The 26,956-nt window shown below is 40.0% G+C and overlaps 1 protein-coding gene across 12 annotated transcripts in view; it reads left to right on the top strand.

Annotated features, from left to right (window-relative positions):
* The window catches only part of LOC119476842 (nesprin-2-like), an 85,253-nt gene that overhangs the window by 48,474 nt on the left and 9,823 nt on the right, over window positions 1-26,956 (top strand). For all 12 annotated transcript variants that reach the window (XM_037750412.1, XM_037750411.1, XM_037750410.1 and 9 more), the window contains 23 exons: window positions 146-277; window positions 1,439-1,638; window positions 2,573-2,705; window positions 2,936-3,118; window positions 3,721-3,870; window positions 4,838-5,014; window positions 5,411-5,566; window positions 5,659-5,814; window positions 7,145-7,309; window positions 7,578-7,711; window positions 7,905-8,085; window positions 9,914-10,096; window positions 10,354-10,467; window positions 10,556-10,710; window positions 10,798-10,945; window positions 11,590-11,684; window positions 13,166-13,397; window positions 13,826-14,023; window positions 15,838-15,960; window positions 17,717-17,872; window positions 20,409-20,567; window positions 22,323-22,489; window positions 26,538-26,700. In XM_037750412.1, coding sequence (XP_037606340.1) covers window positions 146-277; window positions 1,439-1,638; window positions 2,573-2,705; window positions 2,936-3,118; window positions 3,721-3,870; window positions 4,838-5,014; window positions 5,411-5,566; window positions 5,659-5,814; window positions 7,145-7,309; window positions 7,578-7,711; window positions 7,905-8,085; window positions 9,914-10,096; window positions 10,354-10,467; window positions 10,556-10,710; window positions 10,798-10,945; window positions 11,590-11,684; window positions 13,166-13,397; window positions 13,826-14,023; window positions 15,838-15,960; window positions 17,717-17,872; window positions 20,409-20,567; window positions 22,323-22,489; window positions 26,538-26,700 — 3,660 coding nt within the window. The remainder of the gene's footprint in view (window positions 1-145; window positions 278-1,438; window positions 1,639-2,572; window positions 2,706-2,935; window positions 3,119-3,720; window positions 3,871-4,837; window positions 5,015-5,410; window positions 5,567-5,658; window positions 5,815-7,144; window positions 7,310-7,577; window positions 7,712-7,904; window positions 8,086-9,913; window positions 10,097-10,353; window positions 10,468-10,555; window positions 10,711-10,797; window positions 10,946-11,589; window positions 11,685-13,165; window positions 13,398-13,825; window positions 14,024-15,837; window positions 15,961-17,716; window positions 17,873-20,408; window positions 20,568-22,322; window positions 22,490-26,537; window positions 26,701-26,956) is intronic.

The following is a 26,956-nucleotide window of genomic DNA, read 5'->3' as shown; positions in this document are numbered from 1 at the left end:
AGCGCACATTTGCTGAGGGCCATATGAATTCATACATAAACAAATGTGAATTTTACTTGTGGAATACTTGGAAAATGTTTGGTGTTTGTGCTCTCAAGTCAAATGTTAAAATGGATGTGTGGGTTCGTGGTTGGACCTGCTGCAGGAGCGGACCCGGTGGGAGGATAATTGCGGTCGACTTGGCGGGCTGCTGGATGATGTTGAAGCCTTCATCAGCAGCGGGGAACCAGAGGGAGACGACGAGAATCTAACGCAGCACCGACGAGATGCCTGCCAGGTAAAACCCTGTCACACAAACATACTGAATTTGTTTTCTCATCAGACTTCTGTTACTGGTTTCCTACATTTCCCTGCATGCTTCAAACAACCTCTAGAGGACATGAACTACTGTATATATGTTTTAATTCCATGAGAAGGTGAAGGGAGCAGAGTGAGGGCAAGAGGAAACTTTTCTCCAGCTGAGAGAAATCTATAGTTTATATAAAACACACCACGTTAGTATGGGGTCTTTCTGTGTTGATGTCTCTGCGTCAGCTATGATGAGCTTATTTTGAACATTTGTGTGAAACGAGCCCCTGTACTTTTTTTTTTTTTTTTTTGAGGGACACATTTGAAGTTTACTGATGTTTGAGATACTGCACCTAAAAAAATATTAACATCTGAGGCAAACTGTGTTGCTGTGGATTTCTTCCCGGAAAGAATAAAATAATAATTGGGTGTATATACTGCCTTTACAAGTAATGAAGGCCAAGCTGAGGAGCATGCTGGTGGGTATTTGGGTTCAGCCTTCACTGTTTGTCACTAAAGAATCCTCTAATGTTGCAGTTAATTTCGTTAAAATTGTCATTTAAAAGCTGTTAAAAAACAGATGTTTAATATATTTAATTTATACTAATGGCAGGTTGATTATCTTCTTAAAATGTTATGATTTTATTCTCATTAAATTACCACATTAATCTTGTAATATTACTTTTTTCTCAAAATATTACGACTTCTCAGAGAACACAGATATGTGGGAAATGTTTTGAACATGAGCAGAAATCTTGCTAAAACACATATGAGCTCTTAAAGTTTTAAAATAATTCACCAGAATACATTAAATGAAGTTTATGATGGTCAAAAACGTCTGTCTTTCATTGGTCAGATTGGATGGGACAAAGACATGCGTTTGTAGAGAGACAAAAAGAGCTGATGCTACAGCAGTGGATGAGTTAGTTTGAGTGGCATGAATCATCGATGTTGTGGCAGGGTGATAGTTTAGTTGGTTTGTTTCTTATTCCCTCTGTCTTCTTTTCCCCGCCATCATTTTCTCCACTTTGCATCACAGTCGGTTCATGCTGTTTCTTCAAATGTTAGTGTGGAATTGGCTTGTCAAGAGAATCTCACTGAGTTTGATGTAAACTCAGCATGAGCACTGTTGGTTCTCCTTTTCTCTTAGCAAACGCTGGTCCAGCTGGATGAGAGCAGAGCTGCTTTAGGCCTGATCCTGGATCAGGGGAAGGAGCTGCAGACGGAGCCAGAGTTTGCTGCCACAGCCGGTCATGCAGGAGGCGCTCTGGAGCTGCGATGGCAGAGCGCCTACAGGCGGACAGAGCAGGAGAGTCGACGCTGCAGAAACATCCAGGACAGCCGGGCCAGGTGGGACAGCCTCCAATTTATGTTAAAAGATAAAAAGACAGATTATTGGCATCTCTACTGTAGAAGACTTTATTATCTGTCAATGTAGACCATGCAGGAAGTTTTAATTACTGTCTGAGCAGTTTGACACATTTTATTGTCTGGAACCACTTGGCCGACTATTCAAAGGGATTTCAAAGGGGTCCCTTGACCTCTGACCTCAAGATATTAAAATGGGTTCTATGGGTACCCACGAATCTCCCCTTTACAGACATGCCCACTTTATGATAATCACATGCAGTTGTTTGAATGCAGTATAAATGTGTTATTTTTGCCTATTCTTAAATAGTGTGTTTGAATACGTCTGCATACTGGGGTCCCTAAACAGTCTTAGATTTACATAAATTGGGTATCACTGTAAAGCTGAGACTCTTGTCGATTCAATGAGCCCAACTGTATTCATGTGTGATGATGTTAGTCCTGATAGTAGCCATTTCATTGTAGTGTGACCATTTCTTTAAACTTGACCTCACTGTATAAAATGACCTGTGGTATTCTCTAGGATAATCACAGCCTCATGAAACTTTACAACCACAAACTAGAGACCTAGAGCATTCAGAGGATGGATGGATTTCCTAGGTAGACTGACAATAAGGGCGTTTATGAGCAGTTTCCACAACAGAAGTGCTCGCCATCCAATTGCTGAAAAATGCAATTCTTGCAGAAATCTCCAAAATGTCAAAAGTTTTGGATACCAAATCATAACATGGCTTTTTCTATGGTGTTCCTCAAGGTATTGGTGTCTTAATGTGGGGAAAAATAAAACACATCTACAGTCTTGTTTGGCAGTATTGGACCCGTGCCTACATGTTAGTCATTAACTCCCTCTGTGTTAAGGAGCGGTCATGTTCTGCCCCGCTGGTTGAGCTATCTGTTTCCCTCATCCTCCCCACAGATTCCAGACCGTCTTTGCTTCGGTCAGTGAGTGGCTGGTTGGTGCCAACAAACACCAGAAGACTTGGTCAAACCTGGCCGACACCTCGGACATGAACCAGGAGAGTATTCACAACAACCTGATCAAGCTGCTGGTGAGGCTCTCTTGTCTACTCCGCACATTTCTATATCAAACATGTTTTCTCAGACTTTTTGGTGATTTGATTACAATACTTGGCACACTGTCGACACTCACATTAAATGTTGGAAACAGATATTTAAATAAATCTCTTATAGACTTCTCAGCCAGCAATTTAAAATGCATCAGTCACACATGATACAGCAGATGATGTATTCTGACTCTGGTTGTGTTCTCATCCTCCAGGACTTCTCCATGGAGATTGAAGCCATGTCAGTTCAGAGGGCGTCTGTATCAAGGGAAGCCACTCAGCTGCTCCACCTCAGGGAAGCTGATTGTCCCGAGCTGAGAGCTCAGCTCGCCCAGCTGGAGGTCAACTGGAGTCAGCTGACCTCTGACCTGTCAAAGATACAAGAGCGCCTGCAGCAGGTACAGTATTTACAAAGAGTTTTCACCTTTGCCGGAGAGAGAAACACAGCTTCAGTGCGCCGTAACTGTAAGAGTTATAGTTACACTGTGGTATAATTACCTCAAATAAATGATGCAATGGTCATGATGACTTCATCTCATGCCAGTGGCGTCAAATGTCCTATTAACTTGGAACATTACTGTTTTATTACAGTACAACGTACTGGTCTGAATTCCAATGAAGTGCTGTTGTTTTTCAAAAATAATTAGGCATTGAGAAATCTCCTCCAGAGAAGGGGAGTGTAAAACTGTCCTCAATCACCCCAAAACTGATTTCAACAGAGTATTTGGGAGGACTTAGAAAGGAAGTGAAGGACACTTTTAATTTTTTCCTCACCATTTATCACCAGTGAATGGAACCAGATATTCTACATCAGGTTCATTTTGATGTCGTACACCTTTAAGCAATAACCTCAGGAGTGAATGAAAAGATCTTATCTACCAAGAAAGATTAAATCATTTTAGAATAGAACCCAGCAGTATACATGAAATTAAAAAGATGTTCAAGTATTCATGTAAAGTTAAAATCCCTTTCTTCTTCTCTGTTGTCTTGTGTGTGTCAGCGGCTGCTGGCAGCGTGGCCGCCGGAGAAGCTGCTGTCTGATCTGGAGGACTGGCTGAAGAAGCTGGAGGCTCGGCTGAACCGGGAGAAAGAAACGGTCCTCAAGGCCAAAGATGCTGCTCAGATCACTGAAATCCTGCAGCACTACCAGGTACTTTTAACACCCCAGCACACTTTGACTTCTTTTTTTTTTGCATCTTTTTCAACAGCAGTTCTATTTGAATGGTTATTTCAAGTCAGTGCTTTTATTTTAAACTTTGCCCGTCTTAAATTTAGAGAAATTTACTTGACATTCAGTGAATAAGCATCTAAAATTGACATATCTGTTCATCCTTAAGGGAACAGTGTGTAACAATTAGGGGGATCTATTAGCAGAAATGGCATAATATTAATAAGTATGTTTTCTTTAGTGTATATAATCAGCTGAAAATAAGAATCGTTGTGTTTTCATCAGCTTAAGATAAGCAGTTTATATCTACATAGGGAGCGAGTCTTCTTCACAGAGGTCGCCATGTTTCTACAGTAGCCTAGAACGGACAAACCAAACACTGGCTGTAGAGAGGGTCATTCACGTTTTCACGTTGGCCACTGTAGTTCTCCTACAAGCTTGGCACACAGGAGATGTTTCATAAATTGTAATCTGCAACCTCACCGCTAGATGTTGCCAAATCCTACACTTTGCACCTTTTAAATTATATTACTGTGTTTCAACATCGCTACGTTATGTCAAATGATAACATAACAAATAAACCAACCTTATTTTGCACAACGAAACACAAATCAAATCTTGATTTTTACAAAATGTTCTTTCTTTTCTTTGGGAACAATTAGTAAATATTTACTTTGAAAGGCAAAGATGATGGAAAAAGTGAATATTTATTAATGCAATGAAAGCGCCAGCAATGATTTACAGCACTAAAGAACAGTAAGGAAATGCACGAAATACGTATATTACACTGTAAACATGTTTCTGGTCAGACACCCGAGAGGCGCCTCCATAATATCAGAGGAGGATGATGCATACTGCTGAGAATATGGGAGAAAACTAGCAACCTCTTCTGTTTTTCCTTTATATGACTGTTGGTATTGATTTCTTTCTATGTAATGTTCTGTCTCAGGAGTTGAAGGCAGGCTTGGTCAATGGGCAGCTCCTTCTTGACTTCCTGTGCCAGTCTGGGCCTCAGGTGATGGGAGAGGACGTCCGGGCTCTCCACTCCGAACGCACGATGTTTGCAGAGAAACTGGGCGCCGTCAGACTGCAGTGGCTGAACCATCAGAGAGAGCTGGAGAGCCAGGTCTGTTCTTCAGCTACCGATACAGTAAAACACCACAAACTGTAGAATCTGAAATTACATGATGCAACTGTAACCTTTTCTTTTATTTTCTGGTCTAGTATTTTTATGTAGTGCTAACCACTTAATATCTGAAATGTAGTGGAAGAGAGGCTGTACAGTTGTGTGGCTCAGATCTGGATGTTTCCATACAACCAAGTCAAAGAATCCAAAGTTGTATTATTATGGTCCTTAAAGCTCAAACCCATCAGTCAAACCATAAACATTACTCAATTTATGCCAACAACAATGGAAAAAGCTTGTGTGACTCTCCAAAGTGACTAAAAAGAAATGTAATTTTTCATTTAAGACTTTTATTTCTACACATGAATCAGTCCCCGTTTGGCTTTGTCCCCTCAGACTCGTGAAGCTGAACAGATGCATCACACTTGTGCGGACAGAGAGAGGCGGTTACAGCGTCTTCACAGCCGGATAGAACAGCAGGAAAAGCAGCTGAATCAGTGGAAATGGTCCACCAGTCACACTGTGGCTCGTAAGGCTCTGCTGGAGTGGGAGGTACAGTAACGGGATGGAAGCAGGTGTATGTTTGAACCGTCTCTCCCACTGCCGTCCTCTGATCTTGAGACCGCTCCTGTTTTTTCTTCCAGGCTGCTGTGGGCAGAGTGAAGGAGGTGGCTGCAGCTTTGCAGGAGTTGAAAGCCACACAAGTGCACGTTGAAAAGGAAGAGGATCACCCTTGTGATATCTCCTTCTGTGGCCAGACGGAGAGTGTTTGTCATGCTGGTGTGGATTTTAGTCAACAGGTAAAAAAAACAATCTGTTATGGCAATCAGTGACATGGAAAAATAGTGCCAGAAGAAAGTGAATTTAAGTTATTCAGCAACATATTTAAGATGCCTTTTCTCATAAACTACAAACAAATCTAATTGATTTTTAAATTGTGAAAATCCAGAACCATCTGCTTCTCTCTTGGAAATGACAAGACCTGTTGGACCATGCTTGTATAGCTTTTATACACACACATTTATACAGTATAACATGTAATTAAAGCTACACTAATCAATATTTTTAAATGAACAATGGCTCAAATGATGTATACAGAATGTAATGTGCATGGGTTAGCTGGTAATGATAATAGACGATACAGGATTTTGTCGCGGAACATATCGCTATCATGGTAGAGAAGTGAAAAATGGAGCCTGATTTTAGAAAATACAGGAATTGACATATAAGAAAGAACAGACTCACACAATGTTGATATTTACCTTTTTTATTTATTTAGGCTATTCTTTATTTATGCAGGGGATAATATTGTGACATGAAATTTTCATATCAAGTAAGTTTTATTTGTATAGCCCAATATCACAAATTTGCCTCAGGGGGCTTTAAGGTCTGTACAGGATACGACAAAAAATAGGAAACATCGTCCCATGCCTAAAATCTACAAAGCTTTTTAGTGTTATGCAGCTCATTGTTTTGGTTTTCTGGCCCGCAACTTTAGTATTTCATAATGCGAGTTTAAGCATACAGTACCTATATTATCTAGCTGTAAGTGTTCAATAATATCTGAAAATGGAGGAAAAGAGAGCTTAAAGCAACTAAATAGAAGCAAACTTCTTGGTGTCTATGCTTTGGTAAAATGTATACAAAATTGAAGACAAATAAAAAGCATTATGCTACCAGTTTTCACTAGAAGTGAAAGTGTTAAAATCAGCAAATATGCGATTCTCTCACCTGAAATAGTCAAAAAATAACCTTCAGAAAATTATAAAATGTAAAGGCCTCCATGTCATGTACACATCATTAATCCTAACTAACTCAAGGAGTCCTCAAACTTTTGATAATACAAGTTACCTATGATTTTAGCATTTAGCATTTTATGATTCAGCATTATTATTACAATAAGTGTTTACATAATAAGTGAAGAACCAGAGCAAATGATCTAGCAGGGATACCTTGAGGATTATTTGTCAATATTCTTACATCTTTCATATTTAAACAAAGTAACAGGAAAGTCTTGTATTTCTTTAAACAAGGATCCTGGCCCTCAATAATAATAAATAAATCCCTCCCGACTGTCAGCGACGCTGCATCACCAAACATCATCCTGTCTCCTTTTGTGGTAATTTACAGATGGAAACTCTGAGACCGGCTCTGCAGCAGAATGTGGAGGAGTGGAGTTGTTTTGAGAGAGATCTGATGGAGGTTTCTCTGCACGCCACCAGGGTGCGCTGTGCTCTGCAGCATCAGCCTCTGTTCTCACTGAAGCAGGCAGAAGGACAATTGGACCTCCTCCAGGTGAGCAGAGGCGCTGTCCATCATATCTGGTACACATGTGCACATGAAAGCTCTACAGCTGCACCTGTCTTTAGTTACTCTGAAACAGCCAGTTGTAATTGCATGAAGCTAAAAGCCCTTCCATCTAGTTTTGACAGATTCAGTGAAGGTGTGGGCGTTCATGGACGTCATGCACTCAGTACTTGCCACTCACTGTGCTTAGGTTTTTTGTGGGGAAGTAAATGCACCTCTGAAGTAAAAATATATAAAAGGTGATTTTTGTGCACAGCAACTCCAGGAGAAGGCCGGAAAAGGAGAAGAGCTTTGGGCGTCTGTGGACAAATCCTATCAGAGTCTTGTGAAGACTCTTCATCATGGAACAGCTCAGGCGCTGGATGATCAAATGAGAGGAGAGCGAAAACGGTCAGTGGCCTGAAATTACTAAAATAGAAATAAGTGCAGTAGGTTTATGGATTTTGATATCAGAAGTGCAAATCCTCCTAACATGTAGTCAGATTGCACACGTCAATAAAATCATATACTGTAGCTTAATTCAACAATTGAAGCCTTACTGTATGCAAATAAACTTTATAGCGTACTGATGTATTGTGTTCAGGTGGAGGGACGTGGTGCAGGAGCTAAAGGATGAGCACATGAAGGCTGGAGAGACGGTTTCCCTCTGGCAGGAGTACACTCACCTGTCTGATCAATGCTCCCTTCAACTGCCAACACTGTGGCGTCAGTGGGAGGAGCTGTCGAGATCTTCGGACACACAGGCAACGGTTCGCTCAGTGGAGGTGAGTTTCAATGTCTGTACACCAAAATCCAGTGATTGTTGATTTGAATTGATTGGCTCCCTGTACCCTGATGTAATGCAACAGTACATTCTTGCAATGTTGAATAGAGTAGAGCCCAATACGTTTTTTAGGCCAATAACAATCTCAATATTTGAGTTGGCTGATAATCATTTCTTTACATGAACACATAACGTACGCACAAAACATTTTTGTTAAGGAAAGAGTTGTGTGACGATACTGTAGGTACTGAGTGAGACTTTTTGCAGGAACTAACAAGTTCTAGTTACTTATGAGTAACAGTTATTTAAAGATCATTTTTGATAACAGCTTTTGAAAAACAGTTTTGTTGTTTTGTTTTAGTTGACATACTTACGGGAGGCCTGAGAAGCAAGTGAGAAATCGTCCTTAAAGTTCCTTTTAAAAATGTTCATTTTTGAAACAGGTGGGGAAAAGTTTTGCTAGGGTAATTTTTCTAAGCATTTGTTGTTGTAATACTCATTTTGGCCACAAGAGGCTGAAGTGCACCACTACCCCATGTTCTAAACTGGACTAAAAGCATTAATGTTTCCTTCCAGTTGAGTTTTTTTGCACTCTGAATGCAAGGTACATATATATTATAACATTTTCAATTAAAACTCACCTGGAAGAAAAACAATGAATGATTTTAGTCCTATTTAGGACATGGGGTAGTTGTATATTACAACAAACAAACAAAAAAAAAAAGTAATTTAGAAAAATGATCCTGGCAAAACGTTTTTTTTTTAGCTGGCAAAACTTTTTCACAGATGAACAATTTTTTTAAGGAACTTAGAAAATTCTTCCTGGAAATTTTTTTTTCACCTGTTCTTCAGTCATAAACACAGAGAGAAAACTATTTAGATCAGACTTCGAAAATGGATCACCAGAATTATTTTCCTCATTTGCCTCTCAGGGCTTCCATACACACATACTTGTGTTTTGTTTGTTTAAAAATCTAAACATAAATCAAACTGAAGCAACTAACGTCCACAAGAATCTTTAATCTTGACATTTCAAACAAGTTTACTAATGCAGAAACATAAGTTGGTGGTGCATACGATAGGATGAATCTGGCCTAACTCCCCCTGAGACAATAAGAACTCATTCCACTGACGATAAAAATGCCACATCTTTGTACATTCATGTCAACACTGACTTGTTTATTTAGGGCTTTTAAATAGTTGAATTGAAACTAATTTTTGGCATAGTTAAAAGTCACTAAGAGCAGACGGAACCAAATTGATAACATGCTTATTAGAGTGCTTGTTTTTCATATAGTCAAGCATTTTTTTCTTAGAACTGACTCATCCTGAACTCTATGACTTCCATTCACAATTTCATTCATTGTATTTCTCAATGACTGGTCTACTATTCTTGGAAAGAAACAAATGGCATGCACTTATGGGCAGAAATAATAGCGATGGTCTGCTCTGTGTTCGTTCACCCGATCTCCTGTACTTGGACCTGCGTAGTTCAGATGCTGTATTACGTGTTGTTTTTCACATTCATGCAAAAAAACAAGCTTTAGAGCCTCCATTCATATGATTTTTTTCCATTTCTACACCACTTCAGAAGTACACTAAAAGGTTTATTTTGGAATATTTGAGTCTGAACCATTTGTGGAAAACAAGATTTCCATTTTTCAAGAGGATAAAAAGTATCTTTTTAACGTGCATTGATGAAAATAGTTGGAAAGATGATGGAAAGCAGGAAATGCTGAGTAATCAAATCCAATTAAGGTCGCAAAATAAACATATGGATTAAAAAACAGCCCTTATCTAACTGGTTGTTTTTTTCTCTCACACACCAGAAGTTGCAGGATGCTGCCGAGGATTTGCAAAGCAGTGTGGGAGATGTGCTTGCAGCTTCCAAGCCTCTCATTGGACGGCTAGAACCAGTGGCCGCAAATTTAATCCAATCAGAGACCAGACTGCTGTCGCGTGACGTCCTGCTGCTGAGCCAGGCAATGTCAGGAAAAAAGCAAAGTCTTCAGGTGAGGAAATTAGTCGAAATATATCACCTTCATTTTACGACAATAGCAGAAATGTTTTTTCCTGCTTCTGTCACAGTTCAAGAATTGATGAAAGATCATCTGTAGTATAAAAAGTTATCTATTATCTTGACATCAAATTCATCAACTGTCTAATGAGTGGAGCGCAGTTTCCCTGACTTTTAATATGAAACTGTTGCTTAATGTTCAAATTTCACAATTCCAGATTAGCATTATCACATTTCTCTCTGTGTGTGCAGGAGGATTTGGAGCAACAAAAACTATTTCATACTCGACTGGAGGCCGTTGAAAAGCACACACAGAACACACAACATAAACTTAAGACCGGCTTGAATGACACAGACTCTGTGAAGGTTGGTCAGAATCACTGTCATTGTCTGTAAATGATGTTTCTTGTACATTACTTCTTACAGTGCTCTTTGTATGTACTTGGATGTGCAGCAGGTTCTCCTGGACCTCAGTGATCTGTTTCCATTACTGGTTGACGTCAGGGAGATGAGTGGTTATGTGACTCTTAACAACCAGGAGACGGAGAAGCTGCACATGCTCAGCAGGCAATGGGTTGAAAGCGTGACTCGCACATCTGACATGAACAGGTTAGAGAGTTCAGTTCAAAAACGATGCACAAATAAAAATATATAAAATCAGGTTGTGTATAACATCCCCTCTTGTTTTTACCCCAGAGCGCTGCAGGCTGAGCGTCAGCGTTCCCAGAACTTCCAGGAGAAGTGTAAAAACCTGACGTCCATCCAGAAGAAGCTTGAGGAGGAATCATCGTCTAATAAACCTCAAAGTTTCTCCAGCCTCCAAGAGATGCTGACTGTCCATCAGGTACAATACACTTTTCAGATTCTTTACATGTCTCATTTCAGTCACATTGATTAGATTTGTATCCGACCAAATGGGACCAGTGTCTAAACGGCTTCAGGACTAAAATTCTCTGGGAATTACGGACTTCGAGGTGCTTCATGTTGTTAGCATCTGGCACAGAAATAACAAATAACTCAAATTTAATTGACAGTCTATCTTTAAAAGCAAAACTAACTTCTAACTTGTTATGTGAAAACTGGTGTAAAATTGTTTGTTGATGAATTATTTGTTTATAAAGGCTTTCCCTCCCCTGCATCTGGAGATTAGTCTGACCTCTAGATAAACTGCCCATCTGTATTCTGCCCACGCGTTACCAGATGACAAGCATGTTGACAAAGAAATATTTAGCAATTAAGGCTTGAGGTAGCTGAATTAATGAGCAATTATCAGCACAAATGCATGCTTAATGTATCACTGTGATGACGGCAGAACATTGGGAAGCTTAAGTGTCATTTGTTTTAAAAAGTCAATGTTATTTTGAAGCAAAACTTGTCTTAACTACTCTCCAAATGGTGTTATTTTGTGCTTTCTTTTTTGTCTAATATGGTACAGTAATAAGTCTTTTTTGATTTATGAACCTCTCCTGTTGTCTCTCACTCCCACAGAGGCTTCAGGCTGAAATAATTACTGGACACCAGCTTCTGCACGGCCTTCTCTGTCATGCAGTCGAGTCCATGGAAACAGAAACAGGAGAGAAAAGGTCAGTGATGGAAAAGTCTTGGAAGACATTAAATGGCAGTTTCAATACTTAACAAAAAATCTTTCAAGCATGTAACAAGCTTAATGAGCTTTCAGTTCCACAGTCCAAAATACTGCATGTATCATCTTCCTCCTTTAAGCCCTAATTTTCCTTTTAAGTCAGACTTGCTCTAGTCTCTTAAATTCACCTGTTGCATAAAGCTTCCCTTTAGCCTGTCACACAATGCATTATGAGTGAAATAAGACACTTCACAGAAGAGAAAAAAATGATGGATGCAACAGCGATACCACACAAAGTATGGTAGAAAATAACAAAAAGGGAAAAACATCATAGGCCAAGACTATCCTTCTATGTCTCCTTTCAAGACCAAAATGAAGTGAATAAATTCACAGAGGATCATAGCACTCCTCAGTATCAGGAGTGCGCTCAGCTCAGCACACTCCTCGGTTTGATTGGTCAGTCTAATTCATAAGAGCAGCAGGTGTTTTGCACCATATTGGCACCAGAACAGCACCTATAATTCTAAGTTATTAAATAGTTTGAGTGCACATTGAAGAAGCTGTATTTTACTGTCAGTTGTGATTTCTTCCTCCTTCAAGGTTCAAGGTTTGTCTGCCTCTGAAGGGCTCATAATTAGATAAGACCCTCAGTTTAGAAGTTCAGCAACCAATCAATGGGGGAGTGTCAAACACACAGATGTTCGAGAGGAAGATTTCATTAGAAAAGGGGGAGCTTAAAATGATAGTTTATTGGTAAGGCATTATATACGCAAGACATGTGATGCATCAGTTAGGGCCAGATGTCAGACCTCAATACCTTTGTGGATTCATAAAAATGTTTTACTGATCAACTTACTTTTGGTATTTGGACTGAGACTTATAACAAACTACTACTAACAAATTGGTAGTAATCAGATCCTGTCGCCTAATGACGTAATTAAATTTGAGGTTTTCCGGTCTCATTCCTTTCTTCGCTTGCAAGAATCACACACATTGGCTGTACGCTGCTGACACACAACTAAATGCAGAGTGTGTGCAGGTGTTTCCTGCCCTGGAACATTTAGATGTCTTTTTCCACAAAGCTTCCTTAAATCATTTCTTTGGAAAGCTCCTAAATTTTTTCTTTTAACGAAGCTAAAGGAAAACGTCTTCTCTTGCCCCTGCTGGGATTGCTACTTACGGTTGTAAAACAGTCTTAAAATCCTGCTGATCTCGTGTTGCTTTAGCAATTGCCTGTGAAGAGACTATGACAGACCCATTTGTAACTTTTCCTCTACCATTTTATGTGTTGATTGCTTTGGGTTTTTTACAAGGAAAGTTCCATTTTACGAAACCTAATATCCCCATATGGATCACTGAAATGTTCCACTCATTGGCTGAATGCCAACACGTTCACCAACAGATGTCAACAGTTTACAGCAAGTACTATTGTTTGTCTCCAAAATAAAACAAAGCAGAACCTCTTCTGTTGCTTCTTCACAGATCTGAACTCATGGCACAAGTGACGTGTATGAGGGAGAGCTGGTTCAACTCTGTGGCTCTGGCTGGCCAGCGCAGGTCGTTGATAAAAGAACAACTGGGCCAGTGGAGAGTCTACCGTCGTGGCTCAAAACTTCTGTGGAAGCTGTTGAGAGACGTTGACCCCTTGTTGCCCCCTGCTGGACCTGCTCTGTGTTCACTGCATCGGCTACGAAGCTGCACGGATGATTACCAGGTCAGTATGTATGGATGTCAGCGAGAGAGTATGGTCAGCTTTTTACATAAAAGGAATACTCCATCCACAAAATGATCATTTGTATAACAATTACGCACCCAGTGTTCCTCTGAATTCTTGAAGAAAACGTAGTTTTTCTCGCATGCCTCCACGATGAACGAAACGCAGACCCCATTTACTTCATAATATTCATCAAGACGTTTTTTGATTCTCCGTGGCAAGCGAGAAAGACCGTTTTCTTCACGAATTCAATGTAACACAGGGTGATTAATTGCTATACAAATTTTCATTTTGTGGGTGAAGTATTCCTTTAATGAACAAAAAACGTATATAGTGGTGAAATAGTAAAATTGTGTTCCAAATGTAATACTTTAATTTGTTAAAAATGCAAAATGATAAACACTGTTGTCCCCCCACATCTTTCCTAGTGTGTTAAGGACGCTCTGGGTCTGCACTCCACCGTGTACACCCAGACGCTGGAGGCTGGCAGACATTTATGTGAAACCATGACGGAGTCTGAGAGTCAGAGCCGACTGCAGTCAGAACTCCAGGCCGTACAGGAGGCCTGGGAACGAACCACCTCACTGCTGGAGAGGAGAAGAGATCTGGTCAGCACAACTAGTCAGGTAACCATATTTCCATTAAATACCAACACATGTATTTATTATTTTCATTTTTTATGTTAAATCTTACATTATATATTTTAATATTTGACAATAAAAACGTTTAAAATGATTTAAAATTTGATGAATGGATTTGTTGGAAAGAAAATTGAAATGTCACGTTTTATACAATGTAATCAGACAACTAAATAAGAGCCTAAGAAACCTAAAATATTAGGCTTTTCCAAATAAAAAAATCGAAACCACAAGGGCACTCTGAGAGCGCAGACCTTGGCTAAGGCCATGCGCTCTCGCCTTGTCAACAAAAATGAAAAATAATTTATTTATCGTATTCCTTGACCCGTGCTTCACCCTTCCACCAAGTTTCATGAAAATCATTTTTCTGTAATCCTGCTAACAAATAGACCGAAAACATGACCTCCTTGGCAGAGGTAATTAAATAAACATGATATAGTCCTACCGATATATCTTTCTATGAATTTAACTCAATCAAGGAACCAAATCCACTGTTCAGTCTGCGCTCCTGAACCCTAAACTACAGCCAAGGCTAATGGCAAATCAGAACAATACAAACATTCAGAAATAGTTTTTCAGTGCTGCACATAAATAATAACACTCTTTTGCTGTGGATGTGGCTGAAAACCAGTTTAGTTGTCCTTAACAGGAAGCACAATCCAGTGAAACTTGTAAATATCGAGCAGCTTTGGACTGGCAAAATCCAAAAGAAGAGCATCTGTGACCGTATTAACAAGGGAGGGGTCAGCTTTACATGGCCCAGATCCAGGACCAAATCCTACCCCAACACACACACACACACACACAACCTGGTGTGTTGCCCTGGCACCGACCTCCAGCCAAGAGGGATCAAAGAGGAGCTCAAATCTATCCATGATCCACATCCAGAGACGGCTGGTTACCAGTGTCTGTCCCTTTCATTCCATCACTGTACAGAGCAGCGCTCGTATATCCTACAGGAAGGCATGGACATACGTAGAATCCAAAAATATATTATGAAAATAAAGTAAGATGAGCAAAACAGACAGGCAGAAATGTATATTTTAGTTAAATGACGGCCCCTTTTAGCTTCAGCTCTGACTGATCATGGTTGTCTGAATTACAGAAGGGCTGCTCAGCTTCATGAGCTGCTGTGTTAATAAATACAGCATCTGAATGTTTTGGTGGCCATGCCCCAGCAAGGTCAGGGAAAGTTGTGTTAACCCCTTTAAGCTAAACAGGATCCTGGCGGGGAAAGGGAAATCCCTCTGAGCAGCATGTCAAAGATCACACAGAGAGTACAAAACATTAATGCACAAAGTAGAACTGACAAGCAAGAGACCAACTTCGTCATCATATAATGGTCGAGTGAATAAAGGTTTGTAGGAACAGAAAGGGTGCTGAGATATAACCATACTTTGGACTTCATTTACTAAAACGTTTGTTACACAGTCTTGGTCCTTTCAGCATTTGACATGAATGATTGAGTTTCATGAAGCATTCTTTTCAGCAACTGAAAGATGAATGTTTGTGGAAATGACATTGTACAATTCTGCCTTTTACATGGTTTTACAAACGCATTTCTAGGAAGCAAACTTATCCCTTTACTGCAAAGGCAACAGAGCCAAAGTCATAGTATTTTTATAACTTGCAGAAAAGCAGATTATCTCTGTGAGTTCCCCAAAATATACTGTTTAGGTTTTCATAGCAGCCCAGACTTTTTGTGGCTGAACATTACAGGTTACTGATCATAACGTGTCAGGTATTTATTTGTTAAACTGACTCCTGAGATCTGCTTCCTCTGTGTTCTGCTGTTTATTTAGAAGTGGTCTCCGTGTCAGGACGGGATAACCAGCATCACACGTGAGCTGGATGAGCTGAACACTGTGATGAAACAGCCGCTGCCTGAGAGACAGCAGGACTCTGAGAGCGAGAAACACATCCAGGTAATTACAAAACAGCTATTCCGTGTGTAATCTTGACTGCATTCTTACTCCTAACTACTGGAATAGCAATAAAATAAATCACAGTCCTTTGGGTATTTCTTACCACCACTTACTCATAATGGAAGGAAGTTGTTTCACAGCCATTTTTAAAGAGGCACTTGACATTTTAAAAACCTTTCATCAACCGGGTCCTGACATTGACACAAAAATGTTCCATTTGTCCCTCTGGTGCTCCGTGCCAAACTATAGCATACACTTGTTGAATGCTATTAGAACACTAGCATTATCCAAAATAATGTGAGGAATCTAATAATAATGATTTTATTGTACTGATTTTTACCATGGAAACAATGAAAGTAGTTCAAAACAGCTACTGTTATACATTTTGTGCAAGCCAGTCTGCACAAAACTGCTTTTCTGGGAAATTTGGGTGTTAGGGTACCGGCTGATTTCAGTGTTTTAGAGTGCTTTCACAAGCCAACATTTAGTCCATTTTAATCAAATTCTGGTGCGGTTTGTTTGGGCAGTTATGAACGCAGTAAACGTACTCCGGTGCAGACCAAAACTACCAGTCCTAGACTGCTTGCAAGACGTGGTCTTGGACCGTTTCCAAAACACGAACCAAAACACATCAGCTCCTTCATACACTCCCCTCAGCACATTCATTTTGAATTTGGTCCGCTTTAATTTGTGCACCGTGAAAACGAACCAGACTAAATAGAAAATGAATCGAACGTATCAATTTCACTCTGATTTAGACTAGCCAAACAGACTATGACTTATGAAAGCGCCCTCAGACTCTGACTTATTAAAGTTCACTACTTTTTAGGTCGATAAGAAATAAATTTATAAAAAATATTTCCCCGACATACTTTTGTATTTGGCCGTGTGGAAAAGACTTTGGAAAAGACATTTATGTGTGGAAATACCGTTTTCAAACATATAATAGAACAGAATAAACGACAAATTCAAATGCGTTATTCTAAGGACTCTACTGTTGGCCTTTAGGGACTCATGACCTTAGTATTTCTAAAATCCTAGCTACATCCCTGTGGCTGAAATGTTAGTCCGTATCACTGCAGCCAGTCATTTAGCAGCATACAGAGACAGTCTCCCAAAAGTCTTTGTCTGAACACAGCAGGACCCCATTTAGGATGAATTTTCAGCAAAAGTCCAAAACTTGCAGTCTAATGCCCAAATTACTTCTCAGTATCTGTGCTTGATTTTTTTTTTTAGAAAAACAGGCACTGACTGACAGAGTAAATTGCATAACCTGATATTATAACAGACTTGGCATGGTTTTGGATGGAAATTACAAAGGAAATATTACAAATAATGGTTTTGTCATGGAGTTATCACACTGAAAATGAGTAATCATTGCACAATGTGTATGATGTTAGAGCATAAAGTTGCCTCATAAGTCCCATGAATCAGCAGCATGAATCTGTTGGGTCAGCTGGTCCGCAAACTGGCCAAAGTTCCCCCCACCCTTCAACTCCATCAGAGGCCACCCCTCATCCCACCACAGCGCCTCTGAGTTTACCCCCCTTTCCCCTTATTTAATACCCCCCTGCTTTCACTCCCCTCCCCCTTTCTACCCCTTCTACCCTCCCCCTGTCCCGTCCACAGCCCTTTAATCTGGACGGTCAGAGCAAGAGAGTGAGAGGTATAGAAGCGTGTGCACGCAGCTTGTACATGGCTGTCTGACTGGCTGTCTGTGTTTATGTGTGTGTGTGTGTGTGTGTGTGTTATGCAGGAGACAGACCTCGCTCTGCAGCGTTTGACCAGCGGATTTAGTGAACTGGCCACCATGAAGACGGACCTGTCCCAGTACGTCGCCGCCGGTGACTCGGCTCTGCTGGAGCAGCAGCTGGAGCAACTCCACGGTCAATGGGAAGAGCTGTGTACGAAGGTGAGAACTGACAAACAAGAAATAGAGAGAGAGCGAGAGAGAGAGGAGAGGTCATAAAATGAACCAGAGAAAGTGAGAGATTGTGAGAGGGTGCAGGTGGAGAGGAAGGGTTGGGGAGGAGAGAGGGAGAGAGGGAGCGAGGGAGGGAAAAGTTGCTACCGGCAGTGTCTTGGCGCTGACCAGCAGCACAAAGCCTCTGCACCGCTGGGGCTGCACACTCACACACATGCACATACACACACTCATTTGTATGAGAAAAGAGCAACATGTGCTGCTTCATGGAGGGAAAACTATAACATCTTGTCCTCTTGTTAACACTATAACAACTTAACTGTCTCCATACAGGTCAAATACATTTGTTTTCTGAACATTACTACTGCAAAAGTGCTAAAACTCAATCTTATTGTTTGTGTCAGATGCATGCTGTATGGGACAGGTCTAGCCTGGACTCGATTGCCTCCAAATCAAGCTCTCCAAATGGAGCTCCTTCTGCTTGTATCAGCATATAAAGACAGCTTTTCATGTTGTAATTGACTCCAACAGAACAATCACATGAAACTCTCAAACAGAAACAGCTCGTTAATTCTGTAACTGCATTAATGGTTAGAGGAGCTCTACTGTATAGGCTCAAATTCCTACAGTTAAGTCTTTTGGCTTAAACACAAACGTGCTGTTGTTCTTGAGAAACCAACGGTTATGATATGCTCGGGACATTTTTGTCAGCTATTAAGGTTATGGGATCATTTGCAGTCATGCTAATCGGATCCCCAGTTAGAACCGGCTGCTTCCACCTGCTCCTGTCTTGGCAGGAGTTACTGGGATTCACAGATGCAGCAACAGCAGCCAGTATGTTTCCTGTTGTTGGAGGGTGTTCTGCATGTAGAAGTCTGTTTATTATCTGTTCAACCGTGGTAGCTGCTTGTCCTAACTACTTTATTTTTGTCCCAAAACAAACCTGAAACATAAAACCAAAACCATTGGATGTCTTCAAGGGAATACCTGATACTGAGTGTTGAGTATCAAATGTAAAAGCCTACATGCATGCTGTACAAAGGCTGAATCATTGTTGTTTCATATAACAAAGTACATACTTCATCCATCACAAAATTATGTTATGCCACTTTTTTCCTAAATTGTCAAACTGCTGGAAAAAGGACACATTAAGTTAGGTTATTTGAGAAAACGGACTAATGTCAGCTGATCACACACAAGATTTTTCATCCCTCTTAATTGCTGACATGGCCCGGGGGCATGGATCTGAGCCACAACCGTTTCCTGTGCATAGCTAACAGGTTGTAGGTGGGGGAAGCCACTGGAATGGGTCCGCTGAGCAGATGGCCTGGCTGGGCTAAAGGGATTCAGTGGACGGTCTCCATTGTTCCAGGGGGGAGCACAAAGTCCTCACGGGGCGACGGCACCTCACAATGCACCCTAAATTCTCCAGAGTCCGAAAGGCCCGGCAGAGTTAGAACATTAAAACCAAGGCAGGGCTCATTTAAATCAAATAAATGCCACTGGTCAGTAAAATATAGCTGGTTTCAAACATGCCCCGTGGGCTCGCTAAGCCCTTTAACCTCCAAAAGATCATCAGCCCCCTCCTCAGCGGTGTAATGGGGTGTTTTCATGGCATTAAGCTGTCATTAGGAAAATGGACCTTGTTAATTTTATCAAACAGCCAGAGTCCCTTGGGGATTTCTCTCAATTCAGTTGATTACTGATAGAGATTAAATGGCACTGGTAATAAAAGAAAACACTTAATATCAGTTCATTTGACTGTTTTTATTCACTTCTGTACCATGTAGTCTGTCGTATTGAACAGTGCTTTTCTTTAGTAATTTACCAGGTTATGTGTCCCTTTAAACTATTCTCAAATCTACAAAATGTACTCTTGTGTCGTATAATTTTATCCTGGATAAACACCAGGAAGCGTCATAATAAATAACCCTGTCTCAGGCTGGATTGATATTTGTTGAAATACAAGGCACCGCTGTTAAACAGTTGAGACGTTTTTACGTGCAGTTGTTCCCGGAGAGTCTGTAGTCAATTTGGCAAAGAAAGAAAGCGCCTAATTTTGCAACTGAGACATTTGTTTAAATGTTGTCAGTTTTATGGTTTGTTTAAAAGCTATAAATCATGTTTACTGCTTGGTGTGGACAACGCACATTAATCCTGTTTGTCCCTGAAAAACAGTCATCTGGTTACCCTAAAAACTAGCTTTGATGGTAGCATCAAAAGTTGCTAGTGCGAATATTAAACCAATATGTATCTGCTGTCAGTCATGTACAACTGCAGTTTTCCATGCAGCATTTGTAACTAGTACCTAAAGGATCAGTAGCTTTACCCTTACTGGTCTATTTCTAACTGCAGCTGGCACCACAGGTGTCCTGCCATCACTTTAAAAGTTTTGAATGGCTCACGAAATTGCACCAGGTAGTTTTTAAATATATAAATACACCTGTGTGTTCATCAAATCATCAAATGGTGATCATGCGTGTGCAAAGTTGCTAAATGCCACTTTTATCACTTTTCTTCCCAGGTATCCTTGCGCAGACAAGAAATCGCGGACCGTCTCAATGCCTGGACCATCTTCAACGACAAGAACAAGGAGTTCTGTGATTGGCTGACTCAGATGGAGAACAAGGTGTGCCACAGCGGAGATCTGAGCATCGAGGAAATGGTGGAGAAACTGAAGAAGGTACAAATGCTCATGAATATTAATATCTTCCTATTCACACACATGGAAGAACAGGTGTTTCCATACGTTAAACATACACACATTACTGTCAAAGACCCTTAGGAAATGACTGTTTTTGAGTACATTTGTACAACTATCCACACATTATACTACATCAGGACATAACATTGATTAGAGTTCTCTAACTTCAGATATGACTGCTGGATTAGAGCTTACATTGCAGGTATTATTTCATCGGTATGCTCCTGTATGCACATTATAACATTTTTATAGGGGATACTACTTGCGCATTATTCCCTATGAATAGCATATTCTTAAATCCCACAATCAGCCCATGATTTGGGGCATGTATTGTACACCACTTGTGTGGGTTGAAATCCATACATGAGCAACATGTTTATTCTAACAGATGGTGGCCTGGAATGGGATCGCTTCTGCTGTCCTTTGTTTATACACAACAGTTGTCCTTTCAGTGACTGAAAGCCTTTTGTACCTTCCTGTCTCATCATGTATAGCATGCTCATTTAGTCAACAAGATAATAATTGGTTTGGATCATTGTTTTTGGGCTGTTAGATGAGATGAGCACTTTGATAGTCCCTTTTTAATTAATGGTATAGCTAAAGATGGCACTTCCTGGTGATAACCGACTGCTCCCTCCAGGGCATGGAAACAGGTGTTTGGCAGGTTGAATGAACGGGACACTGAACAGGGGTGGTGTGTTGGTGACACTTTGAAGCATTCCTCTTTATTGTAAATGTAACTGACTTCCATAGTTTTGTGTTTTGCTGGTCATTTAAAGCTGTAATAGACGAGATTACGTCAAAACTAAGATGCTTACTTCTCTTCCTTTTGATGCCCTTTTGCTCTAAAGTAGGGCTATTAATTGATCGCGATTAATTGCATGATTGTCCATAATTAATCATGCTTAATCGCAAATTGATCACACATTTTATCTGTTCAAAATGTACTTTAAAGGGAGATTTGTCAAATATTTAATACTCTTATGAACATGCGGGTAAATACGCTTGCTTTATGCAATTGTATGTGTATATTTATTATTGGAAATCAATTAACAACACAAAAACAATGACAAATATTGTCCATAAACCCTCACAGATACTGCATTTAGCATAAAAAATATGCTCAAATCATAACATTGTAACTGCAGTCCAACAGGCAACAACAGCTGTCAGTGTGTCAGTGTGCTGACTTCACTATGACTTGCCCCAAACTGCATGTTATTATCATAAATTGGGCATGTCTGTAAAGGGGAGACTCGTGAGTACGCATAGAACCCATTTTCATTCACATATGTTGAGGTCAGAGGTCAAGGGACCCCTTTGAAAATGGCCATGCCAGCTTTTCATCACCGAAATGTATCGTTTGAAGCGTTATTTAACCTCCTTTGCGACAAGCTAGTATGACATGGTTGGTACCGCTGGACTCTTAAGTTTTCTAGTTTCATATGACACCAGTATCTTCACTCTAGATTGGCCGAATGAGCATAAAACATACAGTTTACTAATGTTATGCTTCATGATAATTGGGCATTAATGTTTTCTACTCCAGCTGAAATTTGCATCCATATTATACAGGGATTAAATAATGTATTGTACATAATGAAACAACACTAATGAAAAAGAGTAGAATTTTAAATGTAATCTGCATTGGACGGATGCCGTTTGTGAGGATTTTCCTGCTTTTCCTTGAGGACATGATGTTTTATAAAGCACAATGTTATTATGTTTCCACAGGACTGCATGGAGGAAATCAATTTGTTCAGTGAGAATAAAAGCCACCTGAAGCAGCTGGGTGAGCAGCTGCTGTTAGCCAGCGACGAAGCCAAGCAGACGCAGGTCAACGGCTCGCTGCAGGAGGTTAACCAGCGGTGGCACAACCTCTTCCACCACATCGAAGCCAGGTGAGAGCAGCCACAGCCGTCACAGAAAGCTGCAAGCGGTGGTTTAGTTGTGAGTGGTTGTTTCATCACTTTAAGCACTTTCCAGAAAAGGAAATCAAACCGTATTGGACTTTTCAAAGGCAAACGGTAAAAGGGTTGTTAAACTGAAAATCAAAGTGAGTGTGTCTGGATGGTCTTTCAGTACCACACAATAAATGTCACCCCATTATTAGCCTTCCACACAAGCACCTCTCACAGCAAAGCAAACTCTACATTAAAGAGCTGCATTATGGACTGAAAGGCTTCAAACTGGGAGTCTGTAATTAAACAATAGCTCTAATGCGGATCCATCCACCTGCTGTTGTTAGTCGTGCTCTGCAGCTGTCAGGAATACATGTCTTCTAATGTACAGACTGTATGTTAAGCCCCTGTGATGGTAAACTGTTACTGACCCCTCCCGCCCTCAGACAGATGGACAGTCCTGAGGAAGAGCTGGAGATGCAGACCTGCACATCCAAGCTACCCCCATAAAAAAAGCTATGCTTACGTCTCAGACACCATATGTCCACACTGACACTAACATGAGGGAGGGTGGGTTAGTGTGGGAGGGGCTGGGTCTGTCGGCATGCATTAATTGCTGATTATCAAAGTGAGGTCCCCTCCAGATTTCAGGGAGCTTGAACACTAATCCTGATTTCTTGACCTTTTTACATTTTCCAGTTATTTTTGTCAAGAGTTTATTTAAAAAATTAAGCAGCTGGACAGTTTTGCAAATGGAGAAAGTAACATATGCTCAAATCATGACATGGAAACTCAAGTCCAACAGGCAACAACAGCTGTCAGTGTGCTGACTTGACCAAAAGTGCATGTGATTATCATAAAGTGGGCATGTCTGAAAAGGGGAGACTCGTTTCATTCGCACATTTTGAGGTGAAAGGTCAAGGGACCAGGGACCAGTTTTTCCTCGCCAAAATTTAGTGCAAGTTTGTAGCATTATTCATCCTCCTTCACGACAAGCTAGTATGACATGGTTGGTACCAATGGATTCCTTAGGCTTTGTAGTTTCACACGATGCCAGTATCTTCACTCTAGCTTTAAAACTGAGCCCGCTACAACCTAGTTGCGTTAATGCGTTAAAGAAATTAGTACAAGTTTGTAGCGTTATTTATCCTCCTTCGCGACAAGCTTGTATGACATGGTTGGTACCAATGGATTCCTTAGGCTTTGTAGTTTCACATGATGCCAGTATCTTCACTCTAGCTTTAAAACTGAGCCCACTAGTTGCGTTAATGCATTAAAGAAATGAATGGCGTTAAAACAAATTTGTGTTATTATAGCAGTTCACTACACTTTGCTTAGAAATAGAAACTGCTACAAAAGACTTGGAGTGCATCCAGACCTACAGCATATATGAAGCCTTTAGTTCAGCTGCTAGCAACAACTACTTTAATGCAATAATCAGGTAGTTTGAGCATAATTATGTTTGTAAAAGTTAAATGATAGAATTTCAAGGAGCACGTGTATAGTAATGTGAAAAGAGTTTTAGTCTCTGAGTAACTTTGAGCCCTCCTGTTGTCAGCTCTACTTTAACTCCAACCATATATCCTCACTTATCCTCCGGCTCTTTTCTGCTCTGTTTTTCTCCGTCCATTCTCCTCTTGTCCTCTTTCCTCTGCGAGGACCCCTGACCGGCTTTTGTGTCTTTGTTTGGCCTCGGCATGAAGCTGCTGGCCTTTGTTCGGCTGTCGGAGGTAGAGAGGGAGTGAAAGAGAGACAGAGACAATTTAGTTGACAAGGACGGTTGTATCTGCAGAGGGGACGGGTACTTTCTGGACAGAATTTACACCGACTCTATTATGTCTCCATTACACGGCCATAAACATAAAGCCACATTAACTACACACACACACAAACGTCCACTGACTATATACTGCACATTATTCTATAGGGCTTGGAATCAGTTGACACTTCCAACACCAGAGATTTGGTGCAAATATACAGTTTTTCAATCCATTATTTTTAAGGAATCTTTTTATTTTCATTTAACAAAATGTACCAAATCTCTTAGTGCATGATTGTTTAATGTTGTCTTAATACAAGTAGCTATAAAAGAACTATGTCTACGTAAAAACACTCATAATTAACCATTAACATAACCTTTTCCAAGACAGTCCATGAACTTTAAAGGTACAGTTGATAGCATGATAACATTCAGCCACTAGATGTCACATTCTCCCTCCCCCGTTCCATTGACTTCACAACAAGTCATTGCCAGGCAATTTACCGTCAATCTCAGCCTTTTATCTGTGTTTTCCACACTAAGTGACGACCCAGAGATACCAGTGTCGTTATACAACAAGCCTTGTTAGAAGTGGGAATCAAACATCCGATATCTTCCACAAAGATAAACAAAACATTCGATTTGGACCCGCCAAAATTTTTAAAATGATTAATTCACAATCATAATAATACTTTTTTTCAGGAAAAGCCATACTTTTATTTGGCACCTTTCTAAAAGCTTTGTGTAATGTTATCAAAAAGGCCTTTAACTTAATCGTAATTCTACTCTGAAATCCAAACTAACCTCTTGAAGAAATAAGAACCGTCCAAAATGACTAATATCTTAACTCTGAAGGTCTAAAGCTCAAACCGGATCTCATAAGAACAGATCTAAAACGGCTCTCACACATTCACAAACACACACTTATCCATAGTCGTCCCAATATCCTGCATCTGTTGGGACCCTTTCATGCATTCTTCAGGCCGCCACTTAACGCTCGCAGCTGTTTTCAGTGCTTATTATTTTGGTGGAGCGCGTCCGTCTCCCTGCTGGACCTCGACAGGAGAGGAAGGATCAAATGGGGAAATTAACTCAAACTCCCAAATGGGGCACACTTCAGGCTTTTAGGCCTCCGAAGAGAGCTCTTATTGTCCCGAGCGTTGCCATGACACCAGTCAGTGGGACGCAGTGTGTGTGTTCAGGAGGGGGTCAGTTGCCATGGTGACTTTAGAAGTTCTACTGTAAGATACCTGAGAATGATGTAGGTTAGTGGAGAGCTAAACTTTCTTTCTTTTTCTGTCTTTATCTTAGTTTTATGTTTTCTTTTTTGTCTTTTTTTCTTTCTGACTTTTCTTACTTTCACATCTCTTTAAATTTTCTTTTCTTTCTTTGTCTGTTTTTTCTCTCTTCCTTCTTCCTCTCTGTTTCTCTTTCTTTGCCTTTCTCTTTTTCTCTTTATCTTGTTTTTTTTCTTTTTTTGTCTTTTTCTCATTTTTCATTCATCTTTGTCTTTTCTTTCTGACTTTTCTTATTTTAATTTCCGTCTTTTCAATCTCTTTTCTTCTTCTTTCGGTCTTTGTTTTTTTCCGTTATCTTTGTTTTTGTCTGTCCATTTGTCATTTTTAATTTTTCTTTGTTGTTCTATCTGTCGTCCTTGTCTTTCTTTTTATTCTTTTTTTTTTAATTACATATATTTGCAAGGTTATGTACAAAAAAACATGAATCTCATAGAAAGAGAATAGATGGCTTTGTACCAGATTTAGCTACTACTTTTTTTTGTTGTCCTTGTCTTTCAGTCTTTTAATTATGACGGTGTATTAGGGCCATTCTAGGTTTAAAGAATACAAAATTACAGAGCCGGGGGATGGGTGTAATATTCAGAGAAAAAACTTCCAAGATTAAAGTCGTAATTTTACGAAAAAAGGCTGATATTCTCTGAGATTAAAGTGGTACATTTGTGAGAAAAAAATATAATATATTTTGCACTCGGCGGCTCACGTTACCACAGTGTTTAACGGTGGCATATGTGGTTTGATGAGGTTTATCCAACCTTGAAAAGTGAAGCGAACCCCACTAATTTTCATTATAACGGTTTTGCACTCGACTATTTTTGTTTTGTAAATTAATGAGTTTTATTCTTGTAAATTTTCAACTTTAATCTCGGAATCTTTAACGCAACATTTTTTGTTTTTTAATTATTTATTTATTCAGATACTACTTGAATATGGATTACTAAATATGAAATTTGGATTATGCAGCTTATAAAACAGTGTGTTTGTGTGTGTTTAGGGTGAAGAAGCTGAAGGAGACTCTGGTGGCGGCGCAGCAGCTGGATAAGAACATGAGCAACCTCCGCTCGTGGCTTACTCGCGTCGAGGCCGAGCTGTCCAGACCCATCACCTACAGCGTCTGTCACCACCAGGAGATCCAGAGGAGGCTGGCCGAGCAGCAGGTACACACAAACACACACATACAGTTACTGCTAACCCAGTCTACCAGTGGTTTAAACAGATTTTTTAAACTCCAATTTCTGTTTGAGGTTACCGCTTCTTGAAATGTCCTTTCTTTTGTTTGATCTTTCTTTTATTGTTTGTATTTTATTTATTTATTTGTGTTTCACTCTTCTTTCTATTTGGTGATATTTTTCTTGTTGTGTTTTCATTTGTCTTTACAGTATTGTTACATTTATTTTTATGTTTCTTCTCTCA

The sequence above is a fragment of the Sebastes umbrosus genome, chromosome 18 (genome assembly GCF_015220745.1).
Source record: "Sebastes umbrosus isolate fSebUmb1 chromosome 18, fSebUmb1.pri, whole genome shotgun sequence".
NCBI lineage: Eukaryota > Metazoa > Chordata > Actinopteri > Perciformes > Sebastidae > Sebastes > Sebastes umbrosus.
The sequence above is the reverse complement of the archived record's forward strand: the minus strand, read 5'-3'. Positions and strand labels throughout refer to the sequence as shown.